Raw genomic sequence first — 27,021 nt, 5'->3', positions numbered from 1 at the left:
GGGATGAGGCACTGGTCCAAGCTGTGACTCTTCTCAGTTTGCTATCTGACTCACCCTTGCTCTGCCTCAGTTTCCCCATCTCAGGGTGATCCCCTGCCCCCAGGGCCTCCAAGCCCTGCTCATCTCTGCCTCTTCCCCATTGCTAAATCATCAAGGTTCCCCTTCCTTCCCCACAAAGCACTACACAACAGCTCTAAGCACATGGTTATCACAGATAAAACCCACCATCTTTCTTGTGAAGGGACTGACAGGCTTTAATTAATTAACAGCCTAATGATGTTTTGAGGTCCAAGAAGAGAGACACCATAAAAATGTGTGCCACTGCTATGTTACCCTCCAAAAAAAAAAAAAACCCAAAAAAAAACCAACAAAACAAACACCTTTCCATTCAGGAACAATATTCCACCTTCACTGGTTGTTGCACAGAGGAAGGTGAAGTGGAAGGAAAGGTTCCTCCTTTGGGAAGCAAGGGGCACACTGCTGTGTGGAGAACAGATTTAATATCCAATTTCAGCTAGCCCCGACTTAAAACTGATTAATTTTTAGAATGCAAAAGCCATAGGTTATCAATAAACTGGAGAATAGATGTTTTATATTGTATTGTGGATAATAATTTATATTTTAAATTAGATATATAAATATATATAAATTATGTAAATTATTGTGCATAATAATTTATATTATGGATCGATCCACACCGTGGCTGTAAATAGCACTGACACAAACAAGAACCTCCAGGTCTGAGGGTGCTCTGTGACCCCTCACTGTGGTCACCTCAAACTCAATGCCAGCTCCCCCATCCACCCCTAATAAAGAGCTCAGCCTCCAAATCCCACCCCAATGCAAACTCTAATTCTGCAAATCCCAGCAACATGCCAGCCTGTACCAGATCCATCAAGACCCCACATCCCTTCATCTCCCATCCCCTCCTAGAACTTAAACAGGGCTTGTTCTGATGTAAAAATCCTCAAATTATTTTTTTTTACATCCTTTCAGCTTTGCAGTGTTTTAAGTCTTCACACATATTATAAGCGTGATTCCTCCTCCTTTCCAGGCCACTTAATGAATGAATAATTTAGAAAACAGGTGAAATATTTACAAAGGGTAAAGAAGCCAACACTGAAAGGCACGAAGGTCTCTGTGAAACCACATTAGCTGGGGACATCCTGAACCAGGGCAAATCCTGAATGAACTCACCTGCTCCCTGGGAGCCAGTCTGGAGAACCCAAAATGCACATTTTTGGTTGTAAGAACATGCAGCTGTGAGAGCAAGCTGTGGAGGCCCACAGATGCTATTTATTGTCCTGCTGCAAAAGCATCCCCAAGGAGACAGACATTTTCTGTTCTCCGGACTAGATGAAGGGGGGGAAAACCAACATTCTAACCTGGAGGTACTGTTGGGTTTTTGGGAGCCAGAGGTGCAGCCCCAGTGTGGCACCTGCAGCTCTGAAGCCAACACAGCCCAGTAAGAACCTCACCTCCCAAATACTTCCCAGATATCCCACTGGATTTAAACTACTGCTCACAACAGCATTCCATCCTTGGAAAGGCTTTGTTTTCATATTAATTTAGCAGTTTTCTCCTCTTCCCCAGGCTTCATTCCCTACCTTCAAGCCCTACCTTCTCTCCCATTTCCCCTTTTCAATCCCTCACCAGGCACCATTCCTGACAAGACAGGAATAAAGGGATCAGGCAGCAGGTTTAAAAATCTATTCAAGGTCATTTCCTTTCCCCTTGTAATTAAATTGTGGAACTCGTTGTCAGGGGATGTTCTGGCTGCCAGAAATACCTATGGCTTCAAAGCAGAGCTGGAAAAGCTCACAGAGGACAGGTCCAGTGGTGGCTGTTAAACACAGGGATCTGGAGGAAGCATCCTGATGGGAAAGGCCCTGAAACTCTGTCCCGAAAGCTCAGGATCATGCCCTGACCTCTTGGCATCTTCTTCTGGCCTTTCTTGGGTGGGTGAAGCTTTGCTCTGAGCCAGCCTGGCAGGTCTGTTTTCTCCTTTTTTTCACTGCCTAGGGATGGTGGCAGCTCCAGTTCTTCCCCTAAACACAAATATCCCCCTTAAAGAGTTAGACACTGCTCTTTCCACCGAGGATTTCTCCTCATTACAGCACAGCTGTGCTGCACCACTGCTCTGTCTTTCCCCTTGCCTCTCAGCAGGCTCTTTCCCTTCCCCCTGAGAAGACATTTCATCCCCTCAGTACAATCCACTGAAGTACCAAACCTCCCCCAGGATTGGGGTGAGGGTCAGGACAGTGCTGTTCCAGCATGGGATAATGAGAGTAGGCATGAGCCAACTGTTAAAAGGGAAGGTCCCATCCTACCCAGCCCTTGGAAAACAATTTCCTGAGCTCCAGCCCATCTCCTCCACATCTCTGATGCATCATGTCAGTGTGGTCCAGTCTAGCCCTGGACTGGAATTTGGGTTCAGCTCATCACTCCTCACTTGGGTGCAACTCTACTGATGCTCTCAGTGCAGGAGTTGTTATCCCAGTGCAAGGATGCTTTAGTCTCCAACCTTCCCCCACGGCTGCAGCTGATCTGAGAGGGCACAGCCTGGCTGAGCTCTCTCCCAGGGAGCTGGGGAACATCTGCCATGGGCCAAGAGCTCATGCAAGAACAGACTAGAGAGGAGCTGATGCACTGTAGCTTCCCAAAGAGAGGAGTTCTGCCAAGTTCCAGGACTCACTCCCATCCAGACAATACTCAGCACAAAATAAGAGTCAGCTCCTGCGTCACAAAGGTGCATTAAAGTACTCAGACCTGTAATTTACCCTCACTTGAGGCTACAATGCAAAGCCAAAGTGGTAGGAAGAATATCTCTGCCTACCCTCAAAAAATTTATATACATATAGGAGTGTCTTCTGTTATTTTGCATTCACTTTATTACTGAGTGCACCACGTTCTGGGCACTTACAGCCTCCATCAAGCTCCAGGCTCTGTAGAGTCAGGTGAAGAGATTTTGAAGAGAATTTCATTCACACTAATGCTGTTAAGAGTGTTACAGAGTTACTTGTGTTGTTCCATAAAAAGCTTCTGCAGGTCAACAAGGGGGAAAAGACAATGCATATACATCACTTGTAATGTCATTAGAAGATTAAACACATCTGTTGAGGAATACTGTATCTGATTAAATCTCTCACTTATCACTTGGAAAGAAGCACAAAGCCAAGGTCCAAATTGTTGGGGTCATCAGCAGCTGCACAAGCACTTTTTATCAGCCTGAAGCAGACAGATTTGGGGCTTCAGCCAAACTCCAGCTCAGCCTCAACTGTGTCAGCTCCCTGCCTTTCCAAAGGGATGGAGCATCCCTCCCCAGCCGTGAGCAAAGCAGGACCCTCCCCAAAGGCAAAGGCTGCTCACTCCCTGGCACTGCTATTCCTATTCCTTCCCCACACCTGCAGTGGAACCTGCAGGCATGTGCTTTCTGAGGAGTTCCTGAAGGCTCCTCCACACAGAGCAATCTTGTTGCTTTTTCCTCCTTTTTGATGCTAAACAAGTCAGCAAATTGTGCAGAGAGCTTTGAACCAGCTGGTTCCCCGGTAAACCTGCATCAAAAGTCAGACTCACAGGTGCAAAGCTGTCTTGGGAGACTAAAGGATAAAGCCCTGTAAGCATCAGGGGGAAAAGAAAGAAAAATATGGATCCTTATTAACTTGGTATTCCTCTTGCACTGGGAGATCCCCAGCTCACAGCTCTGCTGGAGCACAGCACCTGAGGAGATCCCACGGATGGGACAAGGAGATGTCAGGAGAAGCAGGAGGGGTCCTGGAGTCATTAAGATCCAGGTTATAAGGCAGAAAAGCTGTGCAGGGGGGATTGCACAGCTGCAGCTGAGGAATTATTCATTCCTATATAACAATAAGTTTCCACAGGCAGACAAACCCTCCGGGGTCTCTTACAAAGCAGACTGTGCACAAAGAGGAATGTGGCCCTAAAATGTTTATGATACAAGAAGCTACATTAACTTCAAATAGGCCAAATACATACTTGAGGATTAAAACCTCCACAGCTTTAGAAAAAAGAATCCAAGCCTTTTAATTAGTTTAAAAATAGTTTTGTTGGCGTTCTACTTTAGTTGATTAGATTATCCCACCAATATTTCTACAAATGTCTGCAACCATATAAATATTCCATGTTTCTGTTTGAAAATCTCTGTATTTTTTACCACCCAATGTGTGACACAGCCAGCCCAACTCTGGGTTTAGAGATAAACAGGGTGAAAACTAACTTTGGCAAACACCTCCCCACCAGCACACAGAACCCTGGCAGCTCATTCCCTCTTGACAGATATACTTGCGTGGCACCTCTCAGGAAACTGAATTGTTTTGTCAGCAAAATGCTTTCACTGGAAGATCAGGACACTTCACATGGGATGGGGCTGGGAATTTATGAGCAGATTACAATTTTAGTCTCTATCAACCATGGCCTAGCAGAGAAAGGGATTATGAAGAGTCACATGAATAATACGAACTATAATCATCTGCTGAAGGCTCTGCGTGCTCCGATTCCTGCAAAAAGTAATTAAACTCACAAACTTTGCACGGTGCTTCGGGGAGTTGCAACTAATGAATGAACACGTTAATTTATGGTGGATTTAAGGCTCTTCAGAGAAAACCCTGAGCAGGAACCGTACTTCCAACTGTTTGTGTTTGGGCTGTAAAGTTGTGCTGCGTGAATAACCAGCAAGAACACAGAGATGAGCTGGGGGACGAGCTCGGGTCACACCTTGATCACATCCTACCCTTCCCCGTGGGGCTCCAGTGACTCCTCTGGGCAAGACCAGGGAGAACAAGGTCAAACCTTTTGTTTAACAACAGCTGGGTTTGCTGCTCACACTCATTGCTGAGCAGCAAAACTTTCAGTTCCTGCTGCTCCCAGAGATCCCAGGGCAGCAGCACAGCCCTGCATTCCCTTCCCAGCCACCCTGCACTCCCAGGGGTGCAGAGAGCAGGGACTTTGTCCAGCCTGCAAGGAACTGATCTGCCCAGCCACAGGAGCTGCCTCCCGCCTGCACATTTGTCTGACACAATTAAGTTACCTGAACCAAAATCCATTGCTGAAAGGCATGCAGCCTTCCAGAGCCTTCTCCCCTCCAGACCTTGCCTGCAGATACAACAGATCCTCCTCTCCCGAGTCACTGCAATTAACTCCTCATGTTCCCAGTGCTAACTTCAGCTTTGGCAGGAATGGATGTGACCTCCATCTGCTCCTTCCCGAGCCAGCCTGTGCTGAGCACCCACTCAACACCCATCCAGTGGGTGCAGCTGAGCAGGGTTTGTCATCCTCAGCCATGGCTCACACTGCCTGGCAGAAGAAAAGGGAATGACCAACTCCAGGCTGCTGGAAAGCCATTTTCTGCTTAGTACAGGAATCACAGAGTAGGTGGGAACACGTCTGCCTCAGTGCCATCAGCTGCTGAAGGGAGAAGAGCTGGTGAGGACAGGGAGAGCCTCCCTCCCTCCATGCAGGTACATCATGTCCAAGATGCAGGGCTTGGATCTCTCGGGAGGCTTCCCAGGGAGGTGGCAAACACACGTGGCCAGCCTCACTGCAAAATGCTGTGCTTTTTTTGTTGCAAAGTCATAACAAGCTGTAGCCACAGTGTGACCAGGTCCTTCACTGGCGTATGGAGGGAGCTGCAGCTTCATCTCACTGACCTTGGGCAGAGCTACCAAAGCTCAGCCCATCCTGGGATGATGTGGTAAGAAGTTATCCTTCCTTTCTCCCTCTTTTATAGCACTCTTACAGCGGGAGGGAAGACAGAACAAAAGCAAGGAGATGCCAACAGTAACAGCGCTGTCAACCCATAATTCAGTATAAAAATGAAAAATGCTTGGAAGTGCATCCTCCCCCAGCAGAGGCAGAGGAGTGCTCTGCATCTCCTGGATGCTCCTCGGACGGGCTTCCAGAGCCCCAACCCTGCTCTGGGGCACACACAGCCTCTGGGGATGGTCTTCACCTTTAGGGGCAGCACAAGCGTCAGGCCCAGGTTTCTCTCCAAGCACGCAGGGTTGATTTTAATGCTCTAATCATTCTCCAGGCCGAGAGATACACTCAGAGGGAGACTCTGGACACCCACAAGAGGTAGAAGACAGACCAAGGAAGGGTTCACACTGCTGTGAGATGAAATGCTATCCACACACGGAAGGGGCCCAGCATTCATGGCTCGGCACACAGGAAGCAAGGGACATTTTTACAACTTTTTTAACCTTCTTTTAATGAGAAAGAGAAGGAAGAGTTGCTTTGGAAGGTTTCAGGCTATTTTATGTCAAAGCCTGTGGCGAAAATCTGGAATGAAAACTTTCATCAGTAACTCCAGCAGGTGCCCAGGGCAGTTCCTTTCAAGATTCAGCTCCTCCAGCCGAGCAGCAAAGGGACAGACCCGTTAACAAAGGCGCCTTTTATCCATGGTGTTAATAAACACTAACTGAAAGTGTTAATAAAAAGAAGCTTTCCAGAGCCTGAGCTATGACCCCAGCTCGTCTCAGCTCTTTGCATTTTCAAGCTTGGAGATGAAGCAAAGCCCAAACGAATCCCAGGATTCATTCCCAATACACATTCCTAATTCTTCTCCTACTCTAAACAAACATATTTAAATGCAGACTTTTGTTCAACACAAACAGCAAAGTATCTTTGTTCCCCTCTCACTCACTTGAAAGGCCATGCAGAAGAAGAGAGACAAGAGAAGAAAACTCTTTGACAGCCTGCAGCCAGCAAGTCCTGCTCCTCTCATTGCTCCCGAGCTTGGTTCCAAGTTTAATAAAGGTGTTTTGTCTCCTTGCTTAATAAGTGGAATTGCCATAGCAGAAAGCCCAGCGGGGGAAAGGGATAGCACGGAGCATGAGTAATCACAACTGGTTTCGGGCAGGTTTTGCCATTTGGGTCCTGTTTCAAGGTTATGATGACATAGTGCTGTGGGCTGGTTTGGAGTTACCATAACTCCTGCCAGACAAGGAGTTGTAAGTTTTAACTGTGCTGCAAGCAGGGAGAGCTGCTGGGACAGAGCAGGGGAAATGTCATCCGAGCTGGGAAGGGAAGTTTCCTGTTCCTTACGTTTTATTCCCTTATTTTATAACGCAGCCTTGCACTTGCCCTGCTGTACTTTGCACAGGACACGGTGATGCCTTTACCTCCAGCTCACAGCAAGTGGCTTAAATTCCCACATTCAGAACTTGTTTCACACCTTTGCTCTCACCCAGCACCTGCCAAACTGGGTCACAGATGCTGCAGCCAGACAAAATTTGCTGGCAAATCCACAGAGGAGAAGCCAAGCTTTCAAAGAGGCAACTGATACGGGTCAGGACACATCATGGAAAAAGACACCTGGGTGGAGAAAGTCATCACTTATCAATGGAAACAGGGGACTGCAGCAGATCCAGTATCATCTGCTGAGGGGGAGCAGCCCAGCTGTACTCCAAAACTTCCTCCAGCAAGCAGCCATGCTATGAATTAAAAAAGCATAAATCCCCCCCTGCACAGAGAGCAGGGGCAGAGCCCACCTGCAGGGCTTTGAGGGCAGCTGCCAGCCCCTGCCTCCCCCTCACCTCTGCTTTGAGCCCCAAGCCCTGCAGCAGATGAATGAGTCCAATCAGTGCTGAACATCAACTTTTCATTCCTCTCTCCTCAGTCACTGTGGATGGACACTGCAGCTCCATCCAGTCCCAGCTCCTGCCTCAGCCACCAGGTATTTACCTGTATTTATTTCCAGCAATAGCTCTCCTGTCAAAGGGAAATGTTTCCATTAAACAGCCCAAGTTCAGCAACCACAAACAAACAGTAACCTAAAGCCTAAGCCAATTCTCTGAGACCTCCACAATAAATACCAGGTCATCCAGCAAAGTACAACAGGCAACAGAACAGTTCTGTCCCAGAGAACAGCCAAATCTTCTGCAAATGGGCAAAACCCTCAAAAGTGTGATGGGAGGGATGGAGGCAACCAGACACAAGGGTTTCAGGCTCCCTGTGCAGCACTCCCCATCTCACCCACAGCTCAGGCACTAGGCTGAGACCAAGTCTGAGCCGAGATGCTGAAACCACAAAGTAGGGATATGCAGAGTCAGAGCTGAACCTCCAGCATCACCAAGAGGAATTACCCTCGGCAACAGCAGCACACTCGGTCTGGGGCTGGCAAAACCAAACCTGATCCCAAGCCAAAGAAATGCTCAAAACCACAGAGCTTCCTCTGTAGCCAATGGGTCAGCTAGGAGAAGTTTGTCAACATTTCTATCTTGACCATTTCCTCATTTTTGAGGGCTTCATAATGACTGTTTTGGCAGTGCAGGAGGAGGAGTGGTGCCTCCTCTTCCACCAGCTCTTCTGTCAAAACAAAACACAGTGAAAGGAGGATCTGAGCTCCACCTGCAAAGAGGCATCCAAAATCCTACCAAACCCAGGGAGCTGCCAGTACCTGACACAGCCCCGAGACTCTGCTTTGACAGGGCCAATATTGCACTCACTGAATATACAAATCTATCACCTGGAATGACAGATATTCAGGTGGGAGAGATGTCAGCTCAAAGGTGAAGCTCATGTACAAAGCTTGTGTACATCCTGACAGTGGACACAGGGGATCATCTCAGAGGGATCACAAAAGAATGGATGGTGAAGCAGAGAGAGGAGAGCATCAACTCACCAGTCCATAAACTTGAAGTGACCATCCACACACCTCCTGGAAAGCTTTTACGGGGTTTGTAAACCAAAAATCAGGGATAGCCACTGCTCCAGGCACCTCCTGACACCAAACTGAGGTGCTGGGGGGAAATGCTCTCTCCTGTTATTCCATCCATCCCAAACAGAGCTCACTGCCTTCCACAAGGAAGTCAGTATCACCCTTGTAACTGTCCCTTCAGAGACTGGTCCATTTGTTATTTACCTTTCATTTTAAATGGATTACACATGGACAAAAGCTTCCCTCAAAAAGGAACAACCAAGATGTGAAAAAGATGGGAAGATTCAACTGCCAGGCGTCAGCACTAATCCACGTCAAAGGGCACGCTGTCAACAACTCACTGTAAACTTCCAGGAGGAAAAAACCACTCAGAATAAAATAGTTAAGACCAGATAAATGTTTGTCATTCATTATCCAGAGTCAAACTTGGATTTCTCAACAACACAGCCAAGCCAAAGCAAGCACATTAATAAGAGAACATCTTTTCCAGGGAGCTACATGCCAAGCGTGCAGCCTGCCCTTGAAGGGAGAAAGGCTGGAGGCAGGTGAAGGCTCTGTTTGTCTTTCTCCGATAACAGGTATTTAGTTTTCTACGTCACTTCACTTTATCATAGCCTGAAACCTGGCTGAGCACCCAGCTCCACCTCCCCATCTGCTCTCTGTGCCAGCTGGCCCTGTGGCCCAGGGGATGCTGAGCAAGCCATGGCAATGCCATACAGCCCAACAGACCCAAACTAGGGCACCCCCAGCCCTGCCTGGGAACTGGGGACATTGCTGGGAAACCCCACAGGGCAGATGTTAAGGTGACATGGATGTTCACAGGGAGGGCAGTGCTGGGAGCACTTATGTCCAAGTCAGGTGGCAAGCTGGAAAACATGGCAAACTCCCCCCAAGATCCTTCCTCAAGTATTGACACTGGGAAAAAAAACCACTGGCCTTGGCAGGGGAGGGCAGAGCACAAGTTGGGGAGGGCTCCAGCAAAGACACTGCCTGTGTTGGCAGCAAGTGAGCAAACACCCAGGCCAGGCAGGAGCCAACAGATCAGTGTGCTCCACTCCAAGTCCAGTCACCTTCCAGCTTGGAAAAACCACTGGAGCACATCCTCCTTGGGCTCCTGACTGCTCCCAGCCCAGCTCCCCACTGAGCAGGCTGCAGTTTGGGGTGGGAAGGGGTACATGGCAATACCTCCTCCCACCCCACAGGCACTGCCAGCCCAGGCATTGTGCAAGCTCCGTGTCCTGTCGCCAGCCAGGAACGCTCCAAACCTGCAGCACAGTGAAGGTGTGGGTGCCTCTGCCCCATTAGTCACACATCTGCCATCGAGATGTCTTTTGGAGAGGCAGCTGGGTTCGTAGGGGCCTTATCCCAAAATCCTGCCTGCTCCCTCAGAGCCCAACATGGTGCATTCATCCTGGCTTTTCCCCCCAAATAACTGCTCAAGCGAGCGCATCTATTTTGGGGCAGAGAAAGAACACCCTAAACCCCAGTCTATAATGTTTGCTTTGTGATAAAAGGCAGCTTTACCTAACAGAAAAATATATATATAATATATACATATACCTATACTTTTTTTTTTAATAGAGGGAAGGAAAATGGACTCATTGAAGTTTTCATAGACCAAGGAGCTTTGAAAAATTTGGAGGGAAGGAACAGAACATCAAGTATAAATGGTGTTCAATGGAAAGGCCCATTAAAGGAAAAGGGATATTTTGCAGAAAGATACATATTTTGCTGATTTTGACAAAAGGACTGTTCAGAGGAGGGGAAGAAAGGCTTTCATTTGAAGGTTTTGAGCACTGCTTTTGCACTTTTACAGCACTGCTCATGAAAGCATCCTCACAGACCTGGTGTTGCTGGAACACAGCATGCCCAGGGAAAATGTAGATCTGACCACGTGCAGGGTGCAGGCAGGGCTTTGGAGACAGCCCTTGCCTATGCCATGAAAATGAGCAGTTATTACAAAACGCAGAAGAAAAAAATATATATTAAAAAGAAAAAAATCTTCAACTTCCTTCCCTTCCACTAGGCCACTGGGAAGGGGAAATGCTGATCCTCCAGCTCACAGATGGCTCTGCTGGAACAACCTCCTGGTTTCCACCTCGTCAGCCACATCTAGTGCTGGGGGTGGATTTTGGAGGAGGCATGAAGGACATCAGCCTCCCTCCTCCACGTCAGCACCAGCAGCACTGCATGCCATGGGATGCAGTGGGTATTTCCTGGGATGAAACACCAACTCTGCCCCAGCCACGACCACATCACACACCACAGGAGAGGAAGCTGTGGGTCAAGCACACACAACCCTGACAATTAAAGTCATCTTCTTAATATCAACCAGTCCCAGCCATCCTGTGACAGGCCACAGAAAATATTAATTACACCCTTGCCAATTTAGACTGGTTTTCTTCTCATTCAGGTGTTGCTGGACCCAAGTGCCATTTCGTGACAGTCACAGTCTCATTCAGCAACAGCACAGAAGGAAGGATTGAGCATCACCTAAAAGGTTGTTGCTCCACCTTGTATCTTCTCAAAATTTCCCACAACTGCACACACAGGGATGAATTTAGAGTAATGTCACCAACAAAGTGCTCAAATTAATAGCAATAAAGTGTAAGTGCTCCACGTGGCAGGCAGAGCCCTGCTGGGGAAAACGACCTGAGAAAGCTGAAAAAGCAGCCCTCGATGAGACCACTGGGAGAGAGAAAAAAAAAAAGGCAACACAACAAACAGTCCATTTCAATCTCCTCTTCATAAAGAGCCAAAACGAACCCAGGAACACATCAGAGAATAATCATTTAGCACAGATCAAACAGGAGAACTAGCATATTAAAAATACATGCAGCATTAATCAGCTACACAGAGTTATGTGCCATCATTTCCATAAATAATACAGGATCAAAGCAGCCCAAGCAGCACTATCAGTTAATATAGTCAGCCAGTCAGTCAAAATAGAGTGAAGCTGCCTGAAAACTGTGGCTGTATAAATTGCCAGGAATAAAGCAGATTCATCAGAGAAGTGGCACAACCAGTTAAACGGGTGAAGGTTACCAGCAGCCTCATCATTAGAGGGTGGTGATGCCAAAAAGGAGAGGGGGGGAGGGCAGGGGGAGGAATGAAAGGATAATGCAGCCTCAACAAATTATTAAAAAATACCCAAACAACTTGGGGAATATCAATATATCTTGTCTAGTGGTAACCCCAAGAGGGGCCAAGGTGTGGGGGCAGTTGGGGTGACTGACCCTGCTGGGAGCATCCCCAGTGGCTGGAGCAGGGCTGAGCCATGGGGTGCAGCCCACCCAGAGCCCCTTCTCCAGCTTTGGGGCAGTGCCAAGGGGCTCCCTTTTGCTCAGGAAAAACCTCCCTGCTACAGAAACCATCCTGCCTGCTCAGAGGGAAGGCTCAGCACCAACAGCCTTTAAACATCCACCCATCCATGCATAGAAAATGCCTGTGTCATTAGGCCTTTTGCTGGAAGGCTGCAGAGCCATTTAGCTGCCCGATTTTTAAAACAGCCATGTGGATCAGAGCTATAAATAGCAAGGATGCTTGCCTTGTCATGTTTCTGGGTGCTTATTTGTAAGGATAGGGGGCAACTGAATTAAAAATTGTTAAAAGAGACGTGTCTTGGGCTTCTCTGCTTTAAAGTCAAGTTGCCAGAAGAGAAAAAGCTTCAAGGTTTTTGCTTTTTTCTTTTTCCAGGCAAAAAGCAAACACCCATCGCTCATGCTCAGACTCTGAATCAGCTACATTTACAAGGCAAATTTTAATTCATACAGCAGGTGTTCAGAAATAAAAAAAAACTAAAAATACAAATAAAAAATCCTCCTTTAAGCAGCACAAGACCAAACTAAGGCTTTGCATTAGTTCATGCAGCTCCGGGGAAGCTCCTCATTCACTGCAATAGAACCCGTGTGTGTGAGTGAGGAGCAGAGACCTCAAAAATCTCTTCCAGAGTTGGGGCAAGGGGGGGAAAGCCCTAAAGGGCTGGAGCAGAGCTGCTGCCAAAGCCGGGGGCTGGCACCCTGCATGGCATCCCGAGCATGCTGCAGCTTGGGTGACAGAGGGCAAGAGGAATTCTGCATGGGAAGATCCAGAAGAATTCATCCTCCAACAAAAGAGCCGCTTTGGGCAGCTCCATCGGTGCCCAGGCAATGACAGCCCTGGCAGTGTTTGGAGGGGCTCGGCAAAATCCCGGGAAACCACGCGGATCCAGCACCCCCTCCCTGCTCCCTGCCTTTAGTAAATGCCCAGAGAAAACAAGAGGAGACAGCCAAGCTGCTCCAGGGCTCCAGTGCCAGGACAGCAGCCAGCTGGGATGCAGGAGCTGGACCATTCTCCCTGCATCCATCCCTCCACGCAGGGACAGGAGTTGAGGGGGAGTGAGTGACCCTGCCAGGGGAGGTGACAGCCTGCCCTGCTCCTCCAGGAGCACCAGCCACCAGCACCATCGGGAAGTTTCCTTTTGGATAAGGGGGAAAATGTTCTGCCAGACAAATGAGGTTCAATTATTCCAAGTCTAGAATGTCTTGTTGGAAATGCTTCCAAACTGACAAGCTTTAATCCAATAAAAGACCCTTCCAGACAAGCCCTGCTGTGATTTTGGGAGCATTTCCCCCTGGCAGGGACCCAGCAGCCCTCAGCTCCTCACTGGGGATGGATTTAGCCCCAGGCACAACAATCTTACAGGGCAGCCTCAAGGCACAGGACACTCAAGCTCACTGGAAGCTTAAGCAAAAGCAAAGCAAGAGCAACCATTCCATTCCAGTCTGACACAACCCAAAAGTCAAAATGAAAAAAAATAAAAAAAAGCAAATAATTTCCTGTGAACCAGAAATCTGGGTTTTAGCAATTAATGAGACTGAATTGCAACTGGTTCTGTTCTCCTGGGGTGCTGGAGACACACGACTCCCCAAGGCAGGGCAGATGGCTGGATTGCAATCTAGCCTTTAGCTCATAAAATATATTAATATCCCCAACCAATTATAAAGTGCCAGACTCTGTCCCTCCAGGCTCATTCCCACCCAGCGATGCACAAGGCAGCCCTGTTGAGCTCAGACATGAAGCACCTGCCAGGGCAACCCAGCCTGTAGCTTTCCAGGACTTTCAATACAAGCCCAAGCCTTTGCTCCATCCTCATCCAAGAGCTCAGTGAAGTCTCAGGTGCGGTCAAGGTTTTCTACAAAAAAACCAGCTCCTCAACTTCATTTCTTTGCTTTATTTTTTTTTTAAATGCTTGTCAGAGGTAAAGCAGAAGGAGTCTTCCCTTCCAGCCAGACGGCTGTAAAAGGATCCCTGCCTTCAGCACCCAGCCTTGGCACGGGTTTATTCCCAAAGCTGGCAGATGCATCACAGCACCACAAAGAGCTCGGCTGCTTCTTGGAAGCACCAGCGAGCACCTCAGATCCACAGCAGTGCTCCCTGACAGTCAGCTGCTGTCAGCTCCACCAATGGCACCAGCACACAGAGCCTCAGCCCTGGGCATTTACAGGGCTCTCGTCAAAAAATCTCCGGAGTCTTTCCCCTGACTTCAGCAGAATTTCGGATCCAGGACCTCAGCTCCTCAGGAACAGCCTGTTCTGTGCTCCTGTGCCCACAGCCACAGGGCATGGGATGTCCTGGGTGCCCTGTCCTCACGCTGTCACCTGCAGCAGTGAGGACAGACCTGGGGACAGGCTCGATGCTCATCACCACGACCCAGGATGCTGCAGCCACCTGCAGGGCCATGCTGGAGCAGCACAAGGACCACAGTCCCCTCGGGGATGGGATCACACCTCGGTGTAGCCTGTCACACCATCGCTCCTTGACCACAGTGGTCCTGTCCCCTCTGGGCATCTCGGGGGAAACAGGCAGCACCAGGAAGGTGCTCCAAGGGCAGAACCAGTCACTGTTCAGGAAGCCCATCCCACACTTGGCCACACGTTTCCCAGCTGTCTGGACAGGCACCCTGTGCAAACCCTGGTCTGTGTCACAAGAGTCCCTTTGGTGACACTCCAGCACTGTCCCACCTGTCCCAGCCACCCTCGCAGGGCCTGGAAGGACACTGGCATCAGCAAAGAGACTGGGACATCTGCCACCACACAGCCTCAAACAAACCACTTGTTTCAGTGCTCTAATACCTTTGCCACCCCACAGGCTGGTGTTTGGGTATGACCAACAGCAGCCAGGTAACATCACTTTGCAGCGGTGGTGCCATTTTAGAGGTGGCATTTTCCAAGTGGCAGGTCAGTGATGATATGTCTGAATCTCAGGTATCATTTAAAATAAAAACAAAATGCAAAATCCCAGCAGAGAGAAGCTAACAAACAAGACCCTCAATGCTCTACAGATCCTCCCAGAAATATCCTGATTTTCATGAGCATTGCTAAGTTCCAGAATCTCAATCTTGAGTCAGGACAGTTGGATGCATCTGATTCAAGAATGAGTCAGATGGGAGCGTGGAGGCAGGGAAGAAGGCAAGGGAGTGACATTTTCTGCTCTGGGCAACATGCCTTTATTTAAAGCTCAAAGATACAAACTTATTATTTGGTTGAAAAAAGGCATTCTGCCCTGGCTGCTCCCGTGCTGATCCTGAGGAACAAGACCATCCTTCTTATCCTCAGCTTTCACATCCATGCCTTCATTTCCATTTCTTTAAATACATTTAAATCCTGCTAGCACCTTGAACACAAGTTATCTCTGTAACCACATGGAACACAATCCTGAGCCCTCAAACAAGGAAGGCTTAAGCTGCCTTCCCAAGTGATGAGCAGAAGGAAAGCTCCAGCTCACCCTCCCTGGCTCCCCCTGCTTGTCCCCCACAGGTTCAGAGCAGAGCAGGGGCATTCAGGTAGGTGAACCCATATGCAGGTAGGAACATTTCTTCCAAAGGATCTAATGGCTGGATGAGAGAAAAGAGAAGTCACCTAGAGCTGAAAAAGGGATGATGGCACATGATGCTGAAACTACCTTCAACAGCTCAGCTGTTTCTGTCCTACCAGGATTTGAGAGCTCCCAACCCCTCGAGGGGCACAGCCTCAGTGTGGCAGAGTCTGGCTGCTGATGGCTCCATGGCTTGGACCAGTCTTTCCTCTACAACAATACTGTAAGTGCTGTGGGGACCCCCAAAACCTGCCCTCACCACGCCTCCTGCACAAACAGGATGCACAGACCTTCCTCCACATGCCCTGCACAAAGGCAAAACCCCCCACCTCTCCAGCTGAATGAAGCCAGCACTCACCAGTCCCCTCCTCAACCTGCCACCTCCCCTGTGCCCGGGTCATCCCAACGCCCCCAGGGATTTGCCAGGCTCCTCTTCACAAGCTAAACCCATCAGCTAATCCCACACAAGGCTGCAGCCTCCACCCATGGAGGCTGCACCCCCTCCATCTGAGCAGCAGCACCCCAGCCCGAGGTGGCCCCACGCTGGCAGCTGGGGACCCATCAGCCGTCCCTGACTCAGCATCCCCACATTTCCGTGGTTAATGCTTCAAGCCACCTCCATTTCCGGACCTGTGGCTGCAGCAGAAATTGTTCACTGTCCCCTCCCATGCGCTGCAGAGGTGAGGAGTCAGACCCAACGTCACCTCTGGGAGCTGGTGGCCCAGGAAGGCAGGTGAGGCATTACACAACAGCAGGGAGGAGAGAAGGCAACAACTGTCAGGATCTGAAGCACTCAGCACAGTCTGAAGACACCGATACCCAGGGTTTGGGTGCAGCTCTCCTGCTGACCCAGCACAGCAAGGCTGTGAAAGGACATTTGGGTTTTTCAGCCCATTCACCTGCTGTGCTGGAGTGGAAGAGAGTCAGAACAAAATGTCCTTCCAAGAGACCCACGTTACTCAATGCTGCCCTAAGAACCATGTGGAACTGAGGAGTTTTGGTCCCTAGGCAGGGAATGTCCAACCAGGACCATGCTGGCCACAGCAGCTGCATCTCTGCTCCAACACAAGCATCCACCCGAGCAGCAGCCTCTCCCAAGCTAGATTCCCCAGCAAAGCTCCAGCTCCTGCTTAAAATGAGACTGCTGGGGATAAAAGGAAGAGGCAGAGTCTCCACAGTGGGTGCTAGAGGCTTTGGTGATACGGCAGGGGATACTTCTAAGCTTGTCTCCACAAACATAAGGATTAGCAATTTACTTCCCTTGGAAACAAAATCCAGGATTTTAACATGATCACAGGCTTGGAAAGAAAAATAAACTTCATGAAACCGGGAAAAGGAGGAGGACAAGAACAGAGCAAGCAGGCAGCTCGAAGAAAAGTGCTTCTTAAATCAGAAAGAAAAATGCACCAAAGTCAGAATTGAAATCTTAGTAGCTCTGAACACCACTGACCCTGAGGCCTCTCACACCAACCTCTTATCAGTGATAATGCTGTGAACATTAAGGGAAGCCTTTCTAATAACGTGCATGAGAAAAAGCCCATTTGTTTAATGCAACAGAGCACATAATGCATTAATTACCTACTGAGTTGGAAAAGTGATGTTGAAAACATGCATGAGTTAAAGTAAACGGAGGGTTTCAGCTAAGCTCATTATATCTACTGACTTTGGTACATAGCAGCCTTTGAGAGCAAAGCTCTGCACAATTCACAGCAGATGGGGCAGCACAGAAAACCCCACAAAACCCACGGAGAGCAGCTCCCACACAGACCACGGCTGTACCGTGCACCATAACACCAGCCCAGGCCCCCCTATCACACAGGGGATGCTGCCAAGCCCTGCATCTCCTCCTGATGCTCTCATCCACCCTCAGGCACCCTAAAACCCACCCAGCCCGGGAGCACAGCAGTGATCCCCCTTCAGCCAGAGCTAATCTCAACCTGTCACACTCAGGACTAACAAACTGGCCTCCTGGAGAAGACAATCTGCCCATGTGCTCCCTGGCCATCACCACAGTGTAAAGGCACCAGAGAGCAACCCTGCGATTAAGTGGCTGTAGCCATTAATGATTAGCACGTTAAAACTTCAAAGGGTGATGTTGGCCTCCACAATACAGACTCAGCACACCCAGGTGGTGGTCGGGGGTGCTCATCCTCGATGTTCCCTTTTCCCAAGTGAGAACTGAAGCACAGGGGTGAGGGCAGCCCCTGGGAGCACAGGGATTAGACACAAAACTCCCCAGACTGCCATCCCTGACAGCTCCAATGGCAGAAGACATAGAGGATGTTATGTAAGCATCCTACATGGCATCTGGGAGCATCCCAAAGCCACCAGCCCCCTCATGCACTTGTCACTCTGCCTGCAGGAGCAGGATGCTCTTGATGAAGCCATTGCAGCCCAGGGTGGGAGACCCAGTGCCACTGGATACTAATGGATACCAATGGAAACAAACACAACAAGGTGGCAGAGAGGGAAATGTGCTGGAGGAAGTTTGGGATGTGTATGTGGATGCCCCGGCCAGCACCCAGAGGGTCGCACTGTGCTGCGCTGAGTTGCTCAGTCCATTTTGTCTGATCATGGCACAAGAAGAAGAAATTGCTTTTGCTTCAAGAACACTCAGCTCATCCTACCTTTATCAGCAATTCCCAATCTCAAGCCATTCTGTTTCTTTCAGAAAAAGCAAAGAGAAAAATCTCAACAGAAAAAAAGCAAATTAAAGTCTGAAAAAACAAGCTACTCCAGATCTTTGCTTGATTTTATTTCTAATCAAATGGAAAAAGTTGTTTAATCCTCTTGTTCAGATTACTAACACTACCAGAACAACAGACTGCGTCCCTTCCACATCAGAGGAAGCTCAATGTGCTTAAGCCAAACATCTTCCAGGTAAAGAGAAAAAATAAATACAAAACAGGAAAAAAAAATCAGTGCTGTAGTATTTGCATGGGTCTGAAGACAAAGCTTTGGAACTGCAGAGTGAAGCCAAGTTCTCCCATAAAATAAGTGGACAAACCTCCATCCTTGGACTCCAGCAAAGGTTTGTCTAGTTAATCTGTAGGCAAACTGAAGTCTCAGCTTTGAAGAGCATCAGTGTTTCACCTCCCAGCGAGTGACCAGTGCTGTCAGTGCACACTACACCCAGGAGCTTCACCTGAGAGCACAGCCCTCCCACCCACCCTTTACCTCTCTCCTTCTCACACCCTACATTGATAATTCCATTTATTCCTGTTGCTATAGCACCTTCCTCAGCTCTCTATAAGCCCTGACCAGCACAGAGGCAGGATGAGGCCTCACACAGGCTGCACTGAGACACATCATTGCCAGCACAGATGAAGCTGGTGGCTCATTTCTGCCCTTGCACACCCACCACATACCATGTGAGTACCCCAGCACCCACCGAACTGCAAATACACCTCCTGACACTAACCACGGGCTCTGGTGGCACCAAGTCATCACTAACCCTGCTCTGTCCCTGCTGCCAGCCAGCACGTTGAGATGGGACACCGGGGATGCCCGACGGTTGTGGAGCAACTCGACCTACAAAGTCCCATCGGGGGATGCCCTGTTGGACAGTGGATGCAAGGTGATGGGAAGGACCCGTCTTCATCTCTCCCACTGGGAGCACAGGCTATGCCAGGTACCACTGCCTGAAGGATGCTTCGCGTAGCCTGGACCAGCTGCTCCCCAAAAGCGACGGTCACAACCCCGGCAAGGCACGGAATTGGCACACCTGCCCCTCCGGAATGCACCCCAGGGCCGGCACAGCCCCGCACCCCGCCCGCGGGGGGACCGGAGCCGGGCGATGCTCCGGGGGTCCCGCAGGTCCCTCCGCCCACCCCGCACGGGGCTCGCCGCGTACCCGGCCGCGCCTTTGTCCGCCCGGCGGAGGATGGAGCGCAGCCCCGTCCCGCTCCCCGCCGGCGGCCCCGCTGACACCGCCTAGCCACGGACCCGCGCGGGCCGCTCACCTGCGGGGCCGCCGCCCGCAGCCTCCTCCTCCTCCTCCTGCTCCTCTTCCTCCTCGTCCTCCGCCACCGCCTCCTCCTCCTCCGGTGGCGGCGGCGGCGGCGCCGGGCTGCCCCGCGCGGGCGCGGCGGTGCCGCGGGGCCGTGCGGGCGGCACCGTGCCCGGGCTGCTCTCAGCGGGGCCGCCGCTGCCGCTGCCGGGCTCTGCGGGCGGCGCGGCGCCGGCGGGCAGCGCGGCGGTGGCGGCGGCCAGGAGGGCGGCGAGGCACAGCAGGGCGAGCGCGGTGCTCGGCCGGCGCCTCATGGTGCGGCGCGGGGCTCCGCCATACACTCGCTCATTGACGCGGGCGCTCGCACACGCACCGAGCGCGGCCGGGAGCGGCGCCGGGCGGCGGCGGCTCCTCCCGCCGCCTCAGCCAGCCATGCCGCGCCCGCGCCCTGCGCCCCTCCGGCGGCTCCCGCCGCGCCGCGCCCCGGCTGACAGCGCCGCGCCCGCCCCGCCCCGCGCCGCCGCGCCCAATCAGCGCCGCGCCCGCCCCACCTGACGGCGCGGCGCAGCCAATCAGCGCCGGGCGGGGGCGGGCAGAGGGGCGGTGCGCGGCGGGGAGGGGGCGGCATTGTGAGGGCGTGAGGGGCGCCGGGCCGGAGCTCCCGTGCCCCCGGGAGCGCACCCGCGCCTGCCTTTCTTAGGGACGTGTGTGTGCTCGATCTGTAAGGACACAGGGTTGTAAAGGTTTTAACTTTCTGTTGTATTTAAAAATTTTGTTTAAAAAATTGCATTCCCCCCCCACCCCCCCCCACCCCATCCTTCCCGGCCTCAGTTTTGGGAAACAACGGGGAACGCGCCGGGAAATCGCATCGGGGCACAAAGCGGCTCTCAGATAGGAGTGATGCTCCTCGCATCCCGCTGCCGGTCTCCGGAGGGGTCTGGCAGGTCTGGGGGGAGTCACCGGCCCGCGGAAGCCACCTGCACCCGTGTCCCTGCCCGGCTCCCCCGGCTCCGGGCCTGCAGCGGCGCCGCTCCCTTTGTGCCGCTCCTCTCCCGGGGATGCAGCTTTCCCCACCCAGCGGGGATGCGGCCGTAAGGACAAAAACACCTGCGGGCCCCCCAGGCTCCCAGGACACCGGCAGTGACCTTGGGCAGATCGCCCCGTCCCGGAGGAGCGATCGGCAGCGCCGCGGGGGGAGGAAGCACGGTGACACAGATATTAATAATTCACGGGACCCCGCGGGGTGATCGACGCTTCACGCGTGGCGAAGCAAGGCAGGAATGCGCTGGCAGCCCCGCGCCGTGGGAAAACGCCGCTTTGATCAACACAAAGGCACGTGGAAGCAAGGCTGGGATGTGCTGGAGGAGCTGGGTGCGCCGGACAGGGCGGCAGCAGCAGCAGCATCCCTGCACATCCCACTGCGGGAAGCTGCAGAGCAGCAGGAGCTTGGTGGCTCTCGGCTGCCCGGCCCTGCCCGCAGGTGTGTGGCACTGCCAGGTGAGTGTTTGCATCATCTCTTGTTCCTGCAGGAGCCAATAGATGCTGACAAGTGCCCTTTGGGATGGGACAGCCCCACCTATACCCACCACACGGTCCAGGCTGCCAGTCCTTCTCTAGCACAATATTTAGCAGTTGCCTACAAGGGAAACACTGCCTAGCATAGCTGCTGTGGGATAATTATTCTGTATTTGCTCGCTGCTCTTCCCCCATCCCCTTCTCAGAAATAAATGGGACTTTATTCCTGCATAATAATATAATTATTATTCCCCAGCAGCTCTGCTGCTCCATTTCCCCCGCAGAGACAAACCCTTCTGAGATCTGCTTTCCATAATCGCCGCCAGCCTGTCGCTCCCCACGGGACCAGAGGGTCCCTCTGATCAGGGGGCACACAGCTGGCAGGGAGGCAGGAGGGTTTGCTGAGCCACTGTCTCCTCCAGCAGTTCACACAAGGTTGTCGTCTATGGGAACAGGAAGAAGAAACCGAGCAGAGGAAAGATAAAGGAAAGAGTTGCCTGGAACAAAGAAATTCCTTAGTTAGAAATTCCACAGCCTCAGGAGCCAAAGGATGGACCCTGTGCCCACCTCTCAGCTTAGAGCTGCTCCCCACAAGGGCCAGCACAGCTGTCAGATCTGCTCATGTGGTTCCCAAAATATTACATTCTTACCTCTGCTTGGGAGGAGCAGGTTAAGCACATAATCCTTCCTCTCTTTATTTTCAGGTGGCCCTTTGCTGACACCCCAACAAAGGAGAGAGACTGGAAGAATCCTGGCAGTTCTTGGGCATCTTTAACCCAGCAGGACCCATGAAAAAGAACTGGCCACCCCTTGGAAGTGGGGTCACATACAAAAGCAGAGACTTCATCTGCCCAGCTGGCTGATTTCAGTGCTGAATTATTATGATAATCAGTACAGAGAACCACAACAATAAAATTTACTGTCTCTGCCACGTTGTGGGTACACACAACCCAGAACCTTCATGCTAATGCTACATCCCAGAGGCTTCAGGGATGGAAAACCTGAGGGATGAATTCCCAACTAGGTGAAAACCACTGCCATCTGCCCAAGCTGCCAGGAGAAGGCTGGGTTGAAGACTGGAGAAAGGCTGTGGAAGACGTTGGGCGAAGGGGATGGAACATGTTGGATGAAGGGGATGGAGGATGCTGGTGAAGGGGATGGAGGATGCTGGGTAGAAGGGATGGAGGATGGCCCGTCCCAGGCCCAGCGCAGGGACAGTTCCGCAGGACCTGCCGCTCCCCCTGTTGATGTCACACAGAGTTGCAAGTGCTCCACAGCCCAGAGCACCGGACCCAAATCATTCCTGGCTGAACCCAAAAACCCAAGCGCCTGAAAAACCGGTGGCTGCTTTCAAAAGTGTTCGGCTGGAGGTGCTAAAGGCACAGAGCAGACCTGTGCTGGCACCATGCCACTAAAATGTTCACACTTCCCTTCTTTCTGTGTTTTCATTTTGCAATGAGAAGCGGAGTAATGCATATGTGAGCAGCAGGGATCCCCGGGGAACAAACCACAGAGCCCAGGTCTCATATAGGCAGCCCAGCCTCCATGCCTGCTTTTTCCTTAAGTTTTAAGGGAATCGACATACTCCCAAGAATTGTTCCTATTCCATCAAATCAGCAAGATTTTCTTCCCCAGTGGAAAGTTTCTGTGAGATATTTAGCAACCAGCTCTTTCTCTGACCTATTTGCAAGCCCCAAGCCACTCTCCACCACCCACTACTTGAAAGCTTTGATAATTCAATGAGATGTTAATTCTGACATCCAGCATAACTCTCAATACAAAAAGTTCTTTTTTTTTTTCCTTTAATTATCATTAATTGCAATCCAGGAGTAATGAATCCTCTGCGCGGACTTTGCATTCCAAGCACCCAGCAGCATTTTGCCACACAGCTCCCATTAAGCCAACGTGTATTAAGTAGGTTTTGACAGCTCTGTGTGCTCCGGGGTGGGCAAAGCCCAGAAAAGACAAGGCAGCACAACTCTGCCGTGGGGACTGAGGCACAAGGCTGAGTCCAGCCTGGTCAACACATGGAGGTGTCAGCACACATGTGCTTAAAACACACTGCAAAAGGGCACTGTCACTTCTGAGAACATCGGGATCATCTTTTAAGGCAAAATTCTGCTCTAAATGCAGAGGGTTGTTAGCGAGATCCCATGTGCCTTATCAGGGCACACAGCCTGTGAGACTGAGCCACACACAGTACTGGAAACTTTTCTGCCTTCATTTAAGAGCCTGGCTCTGGATTTTTGCAGGGCTTGCCCCTGAGCAAGGTGCCCTCCACTCTCTTTGCAGAGTCCTGTCAGGCATTGCCCTGATTCAGGGGAGGTCAATATATTCTTTAAGTTGCACTTCCATGAATATTTTCATTATTCCATGTGCATATTTATCATTTATTTAAATCATCAAAATAAAGAGTGATTGGAAGTTGAAATCCCCAGGAACATCTCTACAAACCTGGTCATGAGACACAGGAACTGAGTTAAAGCATGAGCAGAAGCCTTGGCTTTATTTTCCCTGCTGGAGCCAAGTAAACAGCATTTGTGTTGGAAAACAAATCATTTTTACAAATCTTTCCCTTTTCATGACCAGACCAAATTAGCAACAAGAAGGTGATAGTTAGAGTGCAGAACTCCCTGTCCTCATCTCTTCCTTTATCTATTTTAAAAATAAAACACCTTCTCTGTGGTTGCTTTGGAGCAGCAGCCTTGCCTGAGCTGAGCGCACGAATTGCCTACATTTATCCTCTGATTTGAATATAAATGAAAGCAAGTGAGTTAAAAACAGAGCCTGGGGAGTTGTCTCTGCAGGTCTACAGCTGCTGGTGGCAGAGCTGGGTGGGCAGAGGCCTGGAGCCTCGCCTTGGTGTGCAGGAGGAGCATCCACAGTATCACTGAGCTCCCAAAGGTGACAAATTCCTCTTTGGTTGGGTCCAGCTCACTCACACACTGTGCTCACGGGGGATTTGCCCATGTCCATGTCTCTGAAACAATGATGTTGCTTTAAAGGTGAGCCCGGGAGAGCCCTGTCACTGAGCCCTGAGCATTCCTCCCTCCAGCTCCTTGCAAATCCACCCAGGAGGAGCCTTGGATCCCGGGTGTGGATGAGAAGGGACACTTTGCTCTGGCCTTTGCTCTGTCCATGAGCCCCCTGCAGCCTCTGCAGTCTCACACACCTTTTTAATCTGCACAAAGCACTGCAGGGATGAAACAGGGAACAGTTGTTGTCCTTGCTGCAACTTTCCATACAGCAGCAAAAATCCCAGTCCTGGTGAACGGGGCTGCAAATGCTGTGTGCTGCAGCCACCACCACTCCTACATGAGCATAAACAAACCTGGCATTGGCACAGGTCTGCTGCCACCTCACATCAATGCAATCAGTTGCCAGACCACCTCCTCTTGCCAGGGGGACATCAGCAGGACACGGTGGGGATGTGTGGACCACTAGCAGGTCCCAATTCTACACAGATTTAAAGAGCAGCTTAACTTTAGGCACTCATACAAATTTAAAGCTAAGCTCCTTTTCACATCAAAAGCATCCTACAAATGCAAAACACAAAATAAATTGGCTGAAATATATGTTTACTGCTGTTCTCTGAGGGGTTGGATCAGAAGGGCTGAGCAGGGAGGGTCAGGCTCTGCGCTGCTGACTCAGAGTGCTTGGAAAGTACAATTTCTCTTCCACAGGAAATTGTGGTGCTTTCAGATGTGTTTTCATCTCCAAATCCTCTTGTCCATCCCAAATTTGCTGGAGAAGGCTTTCAGAGGTGTCAATGGAGAAGGATTCTGTTGCTGTGGGTGCTGCTGGAACCCAGCACTGCCAGGGTACAGCCAGGAACCAGCAGCTCACACACGTGGAAGATTAAAATGGCATCAATTTGAGTGGTAATGTCAAAACTAAACTGAACAATTTGTTGAAATTAAATGCTTTGGAAGAAAAAATTATCCTCTGAAGGTCAAAATGAATGGCTCAGATTTTTTTTCCCATCAGTAGTTTCCTACGTGTTCCCACAAAATGGGTTGATTTCAGCAAAGCTGCGCTTGCCAATGAAGATCATTTCCACTGAAACCCTTTCTATCCTTCCTGCAGCCGAAAGAGCTCTGCCTGCAGCTGAGCACCCCACAGATCTACAAGTGGGGCATATTTCCTCTCCAGTGCAGCTCCCAGCATCGCCCTGGACCCCTCTCCCCAGTCCCTGGTTCTGGAGACACTGGGATTTGGAGAGGCATCCCTCCATGGACAGGTACTTTCTGCTCCCCTTTTTATACCTGATTATTTCTGTGAATGTGTGTCACAGATCAAGGACAGCCCTGACACTCGGTAGGAGGAGAGGAGCATCCCTTCAAAGAAGATTTAGAAAAGCGGTGTGGGAAGGGTTTCTGTAGTGCTCATCTACAGAAGAGAGCAGCAAATCCTCTCCTCTGATGGCAGATCTGAAGGCAATCCTTGAGTGTGAAACACTGAGCTAGCAGTGATTATACAATTCCTTTGAAAAGGGGCTTTTCTTCCAGATCCTTTCCACAAATCTTCTGCTATTACCCACCCTAAAGCTCTGTTAACACTTTCAATCTCTTGCTTTCTGCCACAGACAGACATTTTGCCTTTCACTCACTTTCATTCTTTTATTTTTTTCTTCACTAAGAGCATGTTATTACCTGGGACATGAGGAGGGAGGGGATTAGGGATTGAGAGGCCTGTCCAAATTAGACAGGCTATCAGCTGTTCCCACATTGCCTAAAACAGGGGACTGACCACACCGAGCCAGGTGCTGTCCTCAGAGCCCAAGCTCTCTCCTACAGCACTCAAGGTGTTTGATTCTTTCCATGTTTTTGTTTCAATAATTCCTCAGGAGGCTCCAGCAAGGCTGGGGCTCATCCTGGCTGCTGGCAGCGACCAGTGCTGGAGCATCACACAAGCAGCAGGGCTGGGGGAAAACAGCTGGAGTTAGGAAATAAAGCCCAGCCAAGAACAGTTTTGGGGACAACACACCTGTCAGCACTTGTCCTTTTCAGCTTCCAAACCCTGTAACCCCTGAATAATTTAAGAAAGTGACAGTGTGAAGGCAGGACACAAGATCCTCGATATTCCCAGGGGTGCAGGTGGGACACTTGAGTGGCCATTTGGGCTCTAACATTGGACAATCCATCAGCCGACAAAGCAAAACCTTTTCTTTCTGCTTCTCCACCAAGTGCTCGGGCCTGAGCTTCTCTGCTGCAATGAGAACCCACAACCTGGCACCACCACATCCCAAAATCCAACTGCTCCCAGCTGCTGGGAGTGGGGTGGGTGTGAGGAGCCTGAGAGGAGGCAGGGGCTTGGCTGAGCCAGTGGGAACAGGGCCAGGAGCAGCAGTGCAGAGGAAGAGGCCTTCCCATTGTCCAGAGCAAAGCACCAGATGTGCACCCAGGGTAGGGAAAACCACACCCTCCCACAGCCAGATCTGGTGTTTGCACTCAGAAGGGCCTCAAGGCTGGCACTAGGAGTGTGTTCTACACCAGCACAGCTAAACCTTCTCGAACTCATGTCATTAATTCAGGCCAGCCACTCATCCTCCCACTTCCAGCGGGTTATTCTGATTGACCATACCTGGCCAGCTGCTCCACACCTGCAGGTATCTGGGTCAAGGGGGTTGCTCTTCCTTGTCTCTGATTTATTTTTTTCTTTAAAATCCAGTAAGTAAAATTAACCCCATGATGGATTTTTTTGCCTTTCATTTCTTCACTTCGTCCTTGCTCCTCAGTTAACATTCTTTATTAGTCCTGCTCAGGAACCTGGTGGATAAGCCCAAAAATATGTGCTAGTGCATCTTTTGTGTTGCCACTGCAATGCTGAGTGTACCCACACAATCATTTCACCCCAATAATCTCCACATTTAGCTCCAGCCATTCTGTGCTAACTTGTGCCTTAGCTAACACAGGTCTTTGAGAAAAGCTCGCAGTCTTCATTTTCTGACACCAAGACTGAAGAAAACCACTCTTTTCCTTTGAATTTGTTCCAAAATGTTAGACCTGTTGGGGTTCTTTTAAAC

The 27,021-nt window shown here is 50.5% G+C and overlaps 1 protein-coding gene across 1 annotated transcript in view; it reads right to left on the bottom strand.

Annotated features, from left to right (window-relative positions):
• The window catches only part of MEGF9 (multiple EGF like domains 9), a 43,961-nt gene extending 24,166 nt beyond the window's left edge, over positions 1-19,795 (bottom strand). Inside the window, exons 1-4 of the mRNA XM_062505940.1 lie at positions 19,649-19,795; positions 19,300-19,465; positions 1,929-2,048; positions 1,790-1,843 (exon numbers count right to left, since the gene is read on the bottom strand). Coding sequence (XP_062361924.1) covers positions 1,790-1,843; positions 1,929-2,048; positions 19,300-19,465; positions 19,649-19,795 — 487 coding nt within the window. The remainder of the gene's footprint in view (positions 1-1,789; positions 1,844-1,928; positions 2,049-19,299; positions 19,466-19,648) is intronic.
• Positions 19,796-27,021: the final 7,226 nt, after the last annotated feature.

This window comes from Cinclus cinclus, chromosome 19 (assembly GCF_963662255.1).
Source record: "Cinclus cinclus chromosome 19, bCinCin1.1, whole genome shotgun sequence".
In the NCBI taxonomy this organism is placed as follows: Eukaryota; Metazoa; Chordata; class Aves; order Passeriformes; family Cinclidae; genus Cinclus; species Cinclus cinclus.
The sequence above is the reverse complement of the archived record's forward strand: the minus strand, read 5'-3'. Positions and strand labels throughout refer to the sequence as shown.